The 15,542-nt window shown below is 42.6% G+C and overlaps 1 protein-coding gene across 3 annotated transcripts in view; it reads right to left on the bottom strand.

Moving 5' to 3' along the window:
- Positions 1 to 15,542, bottom strand: part of Dnah5 (dynein, axonemal, heavy chain 5) — a 317,737-nt gene that overhangs the window by 173,650 nt on the left and 128,545 nt on the right. For all 3 annotated transcript variants that reach the window (XM_039103563.2, XM_063281529.1, NM_001419569.1), the window contains exon 32: positions 2,294 to 2,450. In XM_039103563.2, coding sequence (XP_038959491.1) covers positions 2,294 to 2,450 — 157 coding nt within the window. The remainder of the gene's footprint in view (positions 1 to 2,293; positions 2,451 to 15,542) is intronic.

Genomic DNA, 15,542 nt, shown 5'->3' with positions numbered 1-15,542 from the left:
CCATTTAAGAACTCAAACTGGATTGCCTAGACCCCTTAGCAAGGGAGGACAATGATACCAGGCAGATTATAGGCCTTACATAGGAACAGTTAGTCAAAAACTCTCATTCTTTATATATCCAAAACAATAATGCTGGACACAATAATTTGGTATAAAAGTCAATTTATAAATACAAGTGCTCAGTGTCCTCAATTTAATCCTCAAGGACCTATCTTAATAAATAATATATTAACAATATTTTAATAATTAAAAAAGGGGAGTTATCCCTGTGTGCTAAAATATGCTCCTTTTATTTCAATTTTAAAATTTGGATGCCAAAGTTTATGGCACCCTACAACTAGGCATACTTCTGCCTAGGTGAAATAGAAAGATCCACATATTGGCATGATCCTGTTCAGATATTTTATATGGGGAAGAGGGAATTTTTGTGTTTTTTCTACAGGATGCTACAGGAGTGTGCCAGCTGCCCGAGTGGCTGGTGAGACTTGCTGATCCTGGGAGCATGAAGATTCAGCTCTTGTGGTTCAGGTCCCTGAAGTCATTCCTCTGCCCTGAGAGGAAGATGGAAGATTCCCCCTCATCTTTTGTCATCACAGAGATTTTGGCGTTTCTGCAGTTAGTGTTACCACTGCGTGTGTCCCGCCCCACCGCGGCCTGCGCTCCAACCCTCTGTGCACTGCTGCTTTCTGGAGAAGACTGGACTCCAGCTGTTACCCCTGCCCCCCTCATTCCCCTGGTGACCCTTGCTGCCTTAACTGGTGTTGTCATTTTGCAGTCTGTAGCTTCACAGGAATGCCATCTGCGTGAAGCTGCTGTGGACTGGGGAACTCTGCCCTGGTTCTGCAGATCTCAGACATGGTTCCATTGCCTGCTGCTTGTTCCAGAGAAGAATGACCGATCCTGAACTGTCCTGGGAAAGACCTTGACATTTCGCTGCTATTGTAGCAGCCATTACTACTGCAGCCATTGTGTCTGCAGTGTCTGGAGTTACCTGCCCCCCAATCTATTGTTAGGCAAGCACAGTGGGTGAACTTTCTGGAGTAGTTGCTAACAATTGGGAATTCTAAATTTTATTACAGGAGAGGTTTGACTAGGCCCTTGGTGGTATGGCCATAGCAGCTGAAGAGAACCAGATGAGGTGCCCACTACTTATCAGGAGAGGCTCAATTTCCACAATCTCTTATATTAATGCCATCTGGCTCCTACTCTTTCGCCCCTGGGCTCAAGTAAGAGGAATGAGAAGATGATCCAATGTAGCTATCCTCAGGGACGGGCAACTTCCTCTGACCCTTGACCAATCTAAGACAGGAACCTTGGGGGCGACAAGGTGGTCCTATGACAGAGAGGCTGGGGTTCGAGAGGTCGATCCTAAGACAGAGGTGGCTACACCCCGTTTAAATGTATGGGCCGGTCAAATGCTCCTCTGCCCAGTTTCTCCCCCAATAAACACACACATATAGCCCAGAACGGTGTGTTACAGCATAAGTTCATTCCTAGCCATTGGGGTGCAGTCCTGACTGCAAGAGTGGCTCGCCATGGCCAAGCTGGGCACTCTGTGAGGCATGTCTGATCTCTCTCAGACCACTACTTCCACCTAATGGTCCTTTTTAAAAGAATAACGGGGGAGATGTAGTGAGCCGTATTGGATTTGGGCCTAGCCGCTTTGTGACTGCATAGCTCAAGGTGGCTACTTGACTCTGGGCTGCATGGCCACAGAGGTTTAACCTTGAAATGACTGCCATACAGACTTGAGATTGTTGAACTAAGAGCCTCTCCCAGGAAGACCCTGGGAGCAATGACAGGATGTTTCAGCCTGAGCAAAACACCGGATGTCCCTGAGCAGATTCCTAAGAAGGGTTCGACCTTTTCAAAGAACATGTCCCCGGAAGACTGTTGCCTCTTTGTTATAGGAGGATATCTTGCAGTGTAGTGATTCACCTTATATCCTTGGGCACTTCCCAAACTCCCCCACCCTAAGCTTCAGTTCCCGCTTCTATTCCTGCCTCAGAGCTTTAAATGCTGTACATTTCTCTCAATAATCGAGACCTTGACAACAGAATCTTGCTTGGTCTCCTTCTTCTCTTCACCCCCATTTTGGCCCACAGGTAGAAAGCCTCTTCTGGACCCTGAATAACTGGGTCCCCGCTGGCGGGGACAGCTTTTAATTACTGGCCAAGAGTTAATAACAAGGAAGTAAATCTTTTGTAAACACAATATTACAGAAGTACTTTGATAGCAAAGGTTTACACCCTGACACACAGAGATTATGGGCAGTGATTAAATCCAGTCCAACCTTGTCATGGAACTTGACAGTTTTAATGTTGTCAAACACATTCAGCAAATGGGCCTGGATGGTGTGGGAGTCAGATGCCTGGCCCAGAATCTCCAGCAGAGCGGGATCCGAGACAAAGAAGAAGCGAGGAAAGCACAGCCGTTTCTTCTCCAAGTATCTGGAAGGAGGGAATGAAAAAGCTCTGTAAGCATAAGGGATGACCTTCTCATCAAGTCCCTGAGATGGGAAGAGGAGGGAAGACCATGCAGCCATCTGCTTTTCCCATGTTAATGCTACAGTGTTGGTTTGTGGTAGGTTTTATCAAATAGCATGTCATATTCTGACAGAGAAAGGGTGGGTACTCTCAGGGTAAGTGGTAGAATTTCTTTATTCTTTCATAAATGTTAACTTCATATGCTACTTAAGCTAACTATCATGTATTTTCTTTACAGAGAGCAAGATTAAAAGGCAGTTTAGGGGTTCATTTGGGATTTCACTTTTCTTATCAGCACTGCAAAAAAGTTCCACATCATCTTAGGAGAGAAATGAATTCACCCTTTCCTTGGGACAGAAGCAAGCTCCAGAGATCAATAAACTCCATGACAGGGCTCCTGCCTCCCACAGAGCAAAATTATTTCAATATCCCCTTCCCATCATTTGTCAGATGCTCGGATAGGCTATCCTCTGGGTTTATATCAAGATTCAAACTTCTCACAAGCTACTCATGCAAGCCAAATGACCTGAGTTCAATCCCCAGGACCAACAAGGTAGAAGAAAAAAGTAATACCCAAAAGTTGTCCTCTGGTATCTATAAGTATACTCTGACATGTGCCCACTGTGTACACACACACACACACACACACACACACACACACACACACCATCATCATCATCATCATCATCATCATCATCACCATCACCATCATCATCACAATAGATGGAGAGATAGCTCATTGTTATGCTGCTTATGATCTGAGTTAAGTACACAGAACTCATGCTTTAAAAACCTGCAGGAAGGACAGAGAGGCAGAATTCCTCTAGGACCGGGCACCTCCTGTGTTTACTGGGAATCCCACACCCTCGGATCCCGGCCTGCAGCAGCTCTCTGCTCCCAGACCCCGTGGGAGAAAGACCCCACCGCCTGGTCAGGTGGACACTCCTGAGGCTGCAGAGCGGAAGAGACCACCAACACTGCCCACCCCTGCCCACATCCCTGGCCCAAGAGGAAACTGTATAAGGCTTCTGGGTTCCCGTAGGGGAGGGCCCAGGAGCGGCAGGACTGCTGCGTCTGAGACACCGCCAGAACCTGAAGGAAACAGACCAGATAAACAGTTCTCTGCACCCAAATCCCGTGGGAGGGAGAGCTAAACTCTCAGAGAGGCAGACACGCCTGGGAAACAAGAAGAGACTGCACTCTGCACACACATCTCGGACGCCAGAGGAAAACACCAAACTCCATCTGGAACCCTGGTGCACTGAAGCTCCAGGAAATGGCGGCGTAGATCTTCCTGGTAGCTGCCACCGCAGAGAGCTCGAGGGCAGCACCCCGCAAGCGAACTTGAGCCTTGGGACCACAGGTAAGACCAACTTTTCTGCTGCAAGTGACCTGTCTGGTGAACGCAAGACACAGGTCCACAGGAACAGCTGAAGACCTGTAGAGAGGAAAAACTACAAGCCCGAAAGCAGAACACTCTGTTGCCATAACAGGCTGAAAGAAAACAGGAAAACAGGTCTACAGCACTCCTGACACACAGGCTTATAGGGCAGTCTAGCCACTGTCAGAAATAGGAGAACAAAGTAACACTAGAGATAATCTGATGGCGAGAGGCAAGCGCAGGAACCCAAGCAACAGAAACCAAGACTACATGGCACCATCAGAGCCCAATTCTCCCACCAAAACAAACATGGAATATCCAAACACACCAGAAAAGCAAGATCTAGTTTCAAAATCATATTTGATCATGATGCTGGAGGACATCAAGAAAGACGTAAAGAACTCCCTTAGAGAACAAGTAGAAGCCTACAGAGAGGAATCACAAAAATGCCTGAAAAAATTCCAGGAAAACATAATTAAACAAGTAGAAGCCCATAGAGAGGAGTCACAAAACTCCCTGAAAGAATTCCAGGAAAACACAATCAAACAGTTGAAGGAATTAAAAATGGAAATAGAAGCAATCAAGAAAGAACACATGGAAACAACCCTGGATATAGAAAACCAAAAGAAGAGACAAGGAGCTGTAGATACAAGCTTCACCAACAGAATACAAGAGATGGAAGAGAGAATCTCAGGAGCAGAAGATTCCATAGAAATCATTGACTCAACTGTCAAAGATAATGTAAAGCAGAAAAGGCTACTGGTCCAAAACATACAGGAAATCCAGGACTCAATGAGAAGATCAAACCTAAGGATAATAGGTATAGAAGAGAGTGAAGACTCCCAGCTCAAAGGACCAGTAAATATCTTCAACAAAATCATAGAAGAAAACTTCCCTAACCTAAAAAAAGAGATACCCATAGGCATACAAGAAGCCTACAGAACTCCAAATAGATTGGACCAGAAAAGAAACACCTCCCGTCACATAATTGTCAAAACACCAAACGCACAAAATAAAGAAAGAATAATAAAAGCAGTAAGGGAAAAAGGTGAAGTAACATATAAAGGCAGACCTATCAGAATAACACCAGACTTTTCGCCAGAAACTATGAAGGCCAGAAGATCCTGGACTGATGTCATACAGACCCTAAGAGAACACAGATGCCAGCCCAGGTTACTGTATCCTGCAAAACTCTCAATTAACATAGATGGAGAAACCAAGATATTCCATGACAAAACCAAATTTACACAATATCTTTCTACAAACCCAGCACTACAAAGGATAATAAATGGTAAAGCCCAACATAAGGAGGCAAGCTATACCCTAGAAGAAGCAAGAAACTAATCGTCTTGGCAACAAAACAAAGAGAAGAAAAGCACACAAACATAACCTCACATCCAAATATGAATACAACAGGAAGCAATAATCACTATTCCTTAATATCTCTCAACATCAATGGCCTCAACTCCCCAGTAAAAAGACATAAATTAACAAACTGGATACGCAACGAGGACCCTGCATTCTGCTGCCTACAGGAAACACACCTCAGAGACAAAGACAGACACTACCTCAGAGTGAAAGGCTGGAAAACAACTTTCCAAGCAAATGGTCAGAAGAAGCAAGCTGGAGTAGCCATTCTAATATCAGATAAAATCAATTTTCAACTAAAAGTCATCAAAAAAGATAAGGAAGGTCACTTCATATTCATCAAAGGAAAAATCCACCAAGATGAACTCTCAATCCTAAATATCTATGCCCCAAATACAAGGGCACCTACATACGTAAAAGAAACCTTACTAAAGCTCAAAACATACATTGCACATCACAGAATAATAGTAGGAGATTTCAACACCCCACTCTCATCAATGGACAGATCATGGAAACAGAAATTAAACAGAGACGTAGACAGACTAAGAGAAGTCATGAGCCAAATGGACTTAACAGATATTTATAGAACATTCTATCCTAAAGCAAAAGGATATACCTTCTTCTCAGCTCCTCATGGTACTTTCTCCAAAATTGACCATATAATTGGTCAAAAAACGGGCCTCAACAGGTACAGAAAGATAGAAATAATCCCATGCGTGCTATCGGACCACCACGGCCTAAAACTGGTCTTCAATAACAATGAGGGAAGAATGCCCACATATACGTGGAAATTGAACAATGCTCTACTCAATGATAACCTGGTAAAGGGAGAAATAAAGAAAGAAATTAAAGACTTTTTAGAATTTAATGAAAATGAAGGTACAACATACCCAAACTTATGGGACACAATGAAAGCTGTGCTAAGAGGAAAACTCATAGCGCTGAGTGCCTGCAGAAAGAAACAGGAAAGAGCATATGTCAGCAGCTTGACAGCACACCTAAAAGCTCTAGAACAAAAAGAAGCAAATACACCCAGGAGGAGTAGAAGGCAGGAAATAATCAAACTCAGAGCTGAAATTAAACAAATAGAAACAAAAAGGACCATAGAAAGAATCAACAGAACCAAAAGTTGGTTCTTGGAGAAAATCAACAAGATAGATAAACCCTTAGCCAGACTAACGAGAGGACACAGAGAGTGTGTCCAAATTAACAAAATCAGAAATGAAAAGGGAGACATAACTACAGATTCAGAGGAAATTCAAAAAATCATCAGATCTTACTATAAAAGCCTATATTCAACAAAACTTGAAAATCTACAGGAAATGGACAATTTCCTAGACAGATACCAGATACCGAAGTTAAATCAGGAACAGATAAACCAGTTAAACAACCCCATAACTCCTAAGGAAATAGAAGCAGTCATTAAAGGTCTCCCAACCAAAAAGAGCCCAGGTCCAGACAGGTTTAGTGCAGAATTCTATCAGAACTTCATAGAAGACCTCATACCAATATTATCCAAACTATTCCACAAAATTGAAACTGATGGATCACTACCGAATTCCTTCTATGAAGCCACAATTACTCTTATACCTAAACCACACAAAGACCCAACAAAGAAAGAGAACTTCAGACCAATTTCCCTTATGAATATCGACGCAAAAATACTCAATAAAATTCTGGCAAACCCAATCCAAGGGCACATCAAAACAATCATCCACCATGATCAAGTAGGCTTCATCCCAGGCATGCAGGGATGGTTTAATATACGGAAAACCATCAACGTGATCCATTATATAAACAAACTGAAAGAACAAAACCACATGATCATTTCATTAGACGCTGAGAAAGCATTTGACAAAATTCAACACCCCTTCATGATAAAAGTCCTGGAAAGAATAGGAATTCAAGGCCCATACCTGAACATAGTAAAAGCCATATACAGCAAACCAGTTGCTAACATTAAACTAAATGGAGAGAAACTTGAAGCAAACCCACTAAAATCAGGGACTAGACAAGGCTGCCCACTCTCTCCCTACTTATTCAATATAGTTCTTGAAGTTCTAGCCAGAGCAATCAGACAAAAAAAGGAGGTCAAGGGGATACAGATCGGAAAAGAAGAAGTCAAAATATCACTATTTGCAGATGATATGATAGTATATTTAAGTGATCCCAAAAGTTCCACCAGAGAACTACTAAAGCTGATAGACAACTTCAGCAAAGTGGCTGGGTATAAAATTAACTCAAATAAATCAGTTGCCTTCCTCTATACAAAAGAGAAACAAGCCGAGAAAGAAATTAGGGAAACGACACCCTTCATAATAGACCCAAATAATATAAAGTACCTCGGTGTGACTTTAACAAAGCAAGTAAAAGATCTGTACAATAAGAACTTCAAGACACTGAAGAAGGAAATTGAAGAAGACCTCAGAAGATGGAAAGATCTCCCATGCACATGGATTGGCAGGATTAATATAGTAAAAATGGCCATATTACCAAAAGCAATCTACAGATTCAATGCAATCCCCATCAAAATGCCACACCAATTCTTCAAAGAGTTAGACAGAACAGTTCGCAAATTCATCTGGAATAACAAAAAACCCAGGATAGCTAAAACTGTCCTCAACAATAAAAGGACTTCAGGGGGAATCACTATCCCTGAACTCAAGCAGTATTACAGAGCAATAGTGATAAAAACTGCATGGTATTGGTACAGAGACAGACAGATAGACCAATGCAATAGAATTGAAGACCCGGAAATGAACCCACACACCTACGGTCACTTGATTTTTGACAAAGGAGCCAAAACCATCCAATGGAAAAAAGATAGCATTTTCAGCAAATGGTGCTGGTTCAACTGGAGGTCAACATGTAGAAGAATGCAGATCAATCCATGCTTATCACCCTGTAAAAAGCTTAAGTCCAAGTGGATCAAGGACCTCCACATCAAACCGGACACACTCAAACTAATAGAAGAATAACTAGGGAAGCATCTGGAACACATGGGCACTGGAAAAAATTTCCTGAACAAAACACCAATGGCTTATGCTTGAGATCAAGATCGACAAATGGGATCTCATAAAACTGCAAAGCTTTTGTAAGGCAAAGGACACTGTGGTTAGGACAAAACGGCAACCAACAGATTGGGAAAAGATCTTTACCAATCCTACAACAGATAGAGGCCTTATATCCAAAATATACAAAGAACTCAAGAAGTTAGACCGCAGGGAAACAAATAACCCTATTAAAAAATTGGGTTCAGAGCTAAACAAAGAATTCACAGCTGAGGAGTGCCAAAAGGCTGAGAAACACCTAAAGAAATGTTCAACATCTTTAGTCATAAGGGAAATGCAAATCAAAACAACCCTGAGATTTCACCTCACACCAGTGAGAATGGCTATGATCAAAAACTCAGGGGACAACAGATGCTGGCGAGGATGCGGAGAAAGAGGAACACTCCTCCATTGTTGGTGGGATTGCAAACTGGTACAACCATTCTGGAAATCAGTCTGGAGGATCCTCAGAAAATTGGACATTGAACTGCCTGAGGATCCAGCTATACCTCTCTTGGGCATATACCCAAAAGATGCCCCAACATATAAAAAAGACACGTGCTCCACTATGTTCATTGCAGCCTTATTTATAATAGCCAGAAGCTGGAAAGAACCCAGATGCCCTTCAACAGAGGAATGGATACAGAAAATGTGGTACATCTACACAATGGAATATTACTCAGCTATCAAAAACAACGACTTTATGAAATTCGTAGGCAAATGGTTGGAACTGGAAAACATCATCCTGAGTGAGCTAACCCAATCACAGAAAGACATACATGGTATGCACTCATTGATAAGTGGCTATTAGCCCAAGTGCTTGAATTACCCTAGATGCCTAGAACATATGAAACTCAAGACGGATGATCAAAATGTGAATGCTTCACTCCTTCTTTAAAAGGGGAACAAGAATACCCTTGGCAGGGAAGAGAAAAGCAAAGATTAAAACAGAGACTGAAGGAACACCCATTCAGAGCCTGCCCCACATGTGGCCCATACATATACAGCCACCCAATTAGACAAGATGGATGAAGCAAAGAAGTGCAGACCGACAGGAGCCGGATGTAGATCGCTCCTGAGAGACACAGCCAGAATACAGCAAATACAGAGGCGAACGCCAGCAGCAAACCACTGAACTGAGAATAGGACCCCCGTTGAAGGAATCAGAGAAAGAACTGGAAGATCTTGAAGGGGCTCGAGACCCCATATGTACAACAATGCTAAGCAACCAGAGCTTCCAGGGACTAAGCCACTACCTAAAGACTATACATGGACTGACCCTGGACTCTGACCTCATAGGTAGCAATGAATATCCTAGTAAGAGCACCAGTGGAAGGAGAAGCCTTGGGTCTTGCTAAGACTGAACCCCCAGTGAACTAGACTGGTGGGGGGAGGGCGGCAATGGGGGAAGGGTCGGGAGGGGAACACCCATAAGGAAGGGTAGGGGGGAGGGGGATGTTTGCCCGGATACCGGGAAAGGGAATAACACTTGAAATGTATATAAGAAATGCTCAAGTTAATTAAAAAAAAAAAAAAAAAGAACTTCAAGACACTGAAGAAAGAAATTGAAGAAGACCTCAGAAGATGGAAAGATCTCCCATGCTCATGGATTGGCAGGATTAATATTGTAAAAATGGCCATTTTACCAAAAGCGATCAACAGATTCAATGCAATCCCCATCAAAATACCAATCCAATTCTTCAAAGAGTTAGACAGAACAATTTCCAAATTCATCTGGAATAACAAAAAACCCAGGATAGCTAAAACTATCGTCAACAATAAAAGGACTTCAGGGGGAATCACTATCCCTGAACTCAAGCAGTATTACAGAGCAATAGTGATAAAAACTGCATGGTATTGGTACAGAGACAGACAGATAGACCAATGCAATAGAATTGAAGACCCGGAAATGAACCCACACACCTATGGTCACTTGATTTTTGACAAAGGAGCCAAAACCATCCAATGGAAAAAAGATAGCATTTTCAGCAAATGGTGCTGGTTCAACTGGAGGTCAACATGAAGAAGAATGCAGATCGATCCATGCTTATCACCCTGTACAAAGCTTAAGTCCAAGTGGATCAAGGACCTCCACATCAAACCGGACACACTCAAACTAATAGAAGAAAAACTAGGGAAGCATCTGGAACATATGGGCACTGGAAAAAATTTCCTGAACAAAACACCAATGGCTTATGCTTTAAGATCAAGATCGACAAATGGGATCTCATAAAACTGCAAAGCTTTTGTAAGGCAAAGGACACTGTGGTTAGGACAAAACGGCAACCAACAGATTGGGAAAAGATCTTTACCAATCCTACAACAGATAGAGGCCTTATATCCAAAATATACAAAGAACTCAAGAAGTTAGACCGCAGGGAAATAAATAACCCTATTAAAAAATTGGGTTCAGAGCTAAACAAAGAATTCACAGCTGAGGAGTGCCAAATGGCTGAGAAACACCTAAAGAAATGTTCAACATCTTTAGTCATAAGGGAAATGCAAATCAAAACAACCCTGAGATTTCACCTCACACCAGTGAGAATGGCTATGATCAAAAACTCAGGGGACAACAGATGCTGGCGAGGATGCGGAGAAAGAGGAACACTCCTCCATTGTTGGTGGGATTGCAAACTGGTACAACCATTCTGGAAATCAGTCTGGAGGATCCTCAGAAAATTGGACATTGAACTGCCTGAGGATCCAGCTATACCTCTCTTGGGCATATACCCAAAAGATGCCCCAACATATAAAAAAGACACGTGCTCCACTATGTTCATTGCAGCCTTATTTATAATAGCCAGAAGCTGGAAAGAACCCAGATGCCCTTCAACAGAGGAATGGATACAGAAAATGTGGTACATCTACACAATGGAATATTACTCAGCTATCAAAAACAACGACTTTATGAAATTCGTAGGCAAATGGTTGGAACTGGAAAACATCATCCTGAGTGAGCTAACCCAATCACGGAAAGACATACATGGTATGCACTCATTGATAAGTGGCTATTAGCCCAAATGCTTGAATTACCCTAGATGCCTAGAACAAATGAAACTCAAGACGGATGATCAAAATGTGAATGCTTCACTCCTTCTTTAAAAGGGGAACAAGAATACCCTTGGCAGGGAATAGAGAGGCAAAGATTAAAACAGAGACTGAAGGAACACCCATTCAGAGCCTGCCCCACCTGTGGCCCATACATATACAGCCACCCAATTAGACAAGATGGAGAAGCAAAGAAGTGCAGACCGACAGGAGCCGGATGTAGATCGCTCCTGAGAGACACAGCCAGAATACAGCAAATACAGAGGCGAATGCCAGCAGCAAACCACTGAACTGAGAATAGGACCCCCGTTGAAGGAATCAGAGAAAGAACTGGAAGATCTTGAAGGGGCTCGAGACCCCATATGTACAACAATGCTAAGCAACCAGAGCTTCCAGGGACTAAGCCACTACCTAAAGACTATACATGGACTGACCCTGGACTCTGACCTCATAGGTAGCAATGAATATCCTAGTAAGAGCACCAGTGGAAGGAGAAGCCCTGGGTCTTGCTAAGACTGAACCCCCAGTGAACTAGACTGGTGGGGGGAGGGCGGCAATGGGGGAAGGGTCGGGAGGGGAACACCCATAAGGAAGGGTAGGGGGGAGGGGGATGTTTGCCCGGATACCGGGAAAGGGAATAACACTTGAAATGTATATAAGAAATGCTCAAGTTAATTAAAAAAAAAAAAAAAGAACTTCAAGACACTGAAGAAAGAAATTGAAGAAGACCTCAGAAGATGGAAAGATCTCCCATGCTCATGGATTGGCAGGATTAATATTGTAAAAATGGCCATTTTACCAAAAGCGATCAACAGATTCAATGCAATCCCCATCAAAATACCAATCCAATTCTTCAAAGAGTTAGACAGAACAATTTCCAAATTCATCTGGAATAACAAAAAACCCAGGATAGCTAAAACTATCGTCAACAATAAAAGGACTTCAGGGGGAATCACTATCCCTGAACTCAAGCAGTATTACAGAGCAATAGTGATAAAAACTGCATGGTATTGGTACAGAGACAGACAGATAGACCAATGGAATAGAACTGAAGACCCGGAAATGAACCCACACACCTATGGTCACTTGATTTTTGACAAAGGAGCCAAAACCATCCAATGGAAAAAAGATAGCATTTTCAGCAAATGGTGCTGGTTCAACTGGAGGTCAACATGTAGAAGAATGCAGATCGATCCATGCTTATCACCCTGTACAAAGCTTAAGTCCAAGTGGATCAAGGACCTCCACATCAAACCGGACACACTCAAACTAATAGAAGAAAAACTAGGGAAGCATCTGGAACATATGGGCACTGGAAAAAATTTCCTGAACAAAACACCAATGGCTTATGCTTTAAGATCAAGAATCGACAAATGGGATCTCATAAAACTGCAAAGCTTTTGTAAGGCAAAGGACACTGTGGTTAGGACAAAACGGCAACCAACAGATTGGGAAAAGATCTTTACCAATCCTACAACAGATAGAGGCCTTATATCCAAAATATACAAAGAACTCAAGAAGTTAGACCGCAGGGAAATAAATAACCCTATTAAAAATTGGGTTCAGAGCTAAACAAAGAATTCACAGCTGAGGAGTGCCAAAAGGCTGAGAAACACCTAAAGAAATGTTCAACATCTTTAGTCATAAGGGAAATGCAAATCAAAACAACCCTGAGATTTCACCTCACACCAGTGAGAATGGCTATGATCAAAAACTCAGGGGACAACAGATGCTGGCGAGGATGCGGAGAAAGAGGAACACTCCTCCATTGTTGGTGGGATTGCAAACTGGTACAACCATTCTGGAAATCAGTCTGGAGGATCCTCAGAAAATTGGACATTGAACTGCCTGAGGATCCAGCTATACCTCTCTTGGGCATATACCCAAAAGATGCCCCAACATATAAAAAAGACACGTGCTCCACTATGTTCATTGCAGCCTTATTTATAATAGCCAGAAGCTGGAAAGAACCCAGATGCCCTTCAACAGAGGAATGGATACAGAAAATGTGGTACATCTACACAATGGAATATTACTCAGCTATCAAAAACAACGACTTTATGAAATTCGTAGGCAAATGGTTGGAACTGGAAAACATCATCCTGAGTGAGCTAACCCAATCACGGAAAGACATACATGGTATGCACTCATTGATAAGTGGCTATTAGCCCAAATGCTTGAATTACCCTAGATGCCTAGAACAAATGAAACTCAAGACGGATGATCAAAATGTGAATGCTTCACTCCTTCTTTAAAAGGGGAACAAGAATACCCTTGGCAGGGAATAGAGAGGCAAAGATTAAAACAGAGACTGAAGGAACACCCATTCAGAGCCTGCCCCACCTGTGGCCCATACATATACAGCCACCCAATTAGACAAGATGGAGAAGCAAAGAAGTGCAGACCGACAGGAGCCGGATGTAGATCGCTCCTGAGAGACACAGCCAGAATACAGCAAATACAGAGGCGAATGCCAGCAGCAAACCACTGAACTGAGAATAGGACCCCCGTTGAAGGAATCAGAGAAAGAACTGGAAGATCTTGAAGGGGCTCGAGACCCCATATGTACAACAATGCTAAGCAACCAGAGCTTCCAGGGACTAAGCCACTACCTAAAGACTATACATGGACTGACCCTGGACTCTGACCTCATAGGTAGCAATGAATATCCTAGTAAGAGCACCAGTGGAAGGAGAAGCCCTGGGTCTTGCTAAGACTGAACCCCCAGTGAACTAGACTGGTGGGGGGAGGGCGGCAATGGGGGAAGGGTCGGGAGGGGAACACCCATAAGGAAGGGTAGGGGGGAGGGGGATGTTTGCCCGGATACCGGGAAATGGAATAACACTTGAAATGTATATAAGAAATGCTCAAGTTAATTAAAAAAAAAAAAAAAAGAACTTCAAGACACTGAAGAAAGAAATTGAAGAAGACCTCAGAAGATGGAAAGATCTCCCATGCTCATGGATTGGCAGGATTAATATTGTAAAAATGGCCATTTTACCAAAAGCGATCAACAGATTCAATGCAATCCCCATCAAAATACCAATCCAATTCTTCAAAGAGTTAGACAGAACAATTTCCAAATTCATCTGGAATAACAAAAAACCCAGGATAGCTAAAACTATCGTCAACAATAAAAGGACTTCAGGGGGAATCACTATCCCTGAACTCAAGCAGTATTACAGAGCAATAGTGATAAAAACTGCATGGTATTGGTACAGAGACAGACAGATAGACCAATGGAATAGAACTGAAGACCCGGAAATGAACCCACACACCTATGGTCACTTGATTTTTGACAAAGGAGCCAAAACCATCCAATGGAAAAAAGATAGCATTTTCAGCAAATGGTGCTGGTTCAACTGGAGGTCAACATGTAGAAGAATGCAGATCGATCCATGCTTATCACCCTGTACAAAGCTTAAGTCCAAGTGGATCAAGGACCTCCACATCAAACCGGACACACTCAAACTAATAGAAGAAAAACTAGGGAAGCATCTGGAACATATGGGCACTGGAAAAAATTTCCTGAACAAAACACCAATGGCTTATGCTTTAAGATCAAGAATCGACAAATGGGATCTCATAAAACTGCAAAGCTTTTGTAAGGCAAAGGACACTGTGGTTAGGACAAAACGGCAACCAACAGATTGGGAAAAGATCTTTACCAATCCTACAACAGATAGAGGCCTTATATCCAAAATATACAAAGAACTCAAGAAGTTAGACCGCAGGGAAATAAATAACCCTATTAAAAATTGGGTTCAGAGCTAAACAAAGAATTCACAGCTGAGGAGTGCCAAAAGGCTGAGAAACACCTAAAGAAATGTTCAACATCTTTAGTCATAAGGGAAATGCAAATCAAAACAACCCTGAGATTTCACCTCACACCAGTGAGAATGGCTATGATCAAAAACTCAGGGGACAACAGATGCTGGCGAGGATGCGGAGAAAGAGGAACACTCCTCCATTGTTGGTGGGATTGCAAACTGGTACAACCATTCTGGAAATCAGTCTGGAGGATCCTCAGAAAATTGGACATTGAACTGCCTGAGGATCCAGCTATACCTCTCTTGGGCATATACCCAAAAGATGCCCCAACATATAAAAAAGACACGTGCTCCACTATGTTCATTGCAGCCTTATTTATAATAGCCAGAAGCTGGAAAGAACCCAGATGCCCTTCAACAGAGGAATGGATACAGAAAA

Source organism: Rattus norvegicus, chromosome 2, assembly GCF_036323735.1.
Source record: "Rattus norvegicus strain BN/NHsdMcwi chromosome 2, GRCr8, whole genome shotgun sequence".
NCBI classification, from domain to species: domain Eukaryota; kingdom Metazoa; phylum Chordata; class Mammalia; order Rodentia; family Muridae; genus Rattus; species Rattus norvegicus.
The sequence above is the reverse complement of the archived record's forward strand: the minus strand, read 5'-3'. Positions and strand labels throughout refer to the sequence as shown.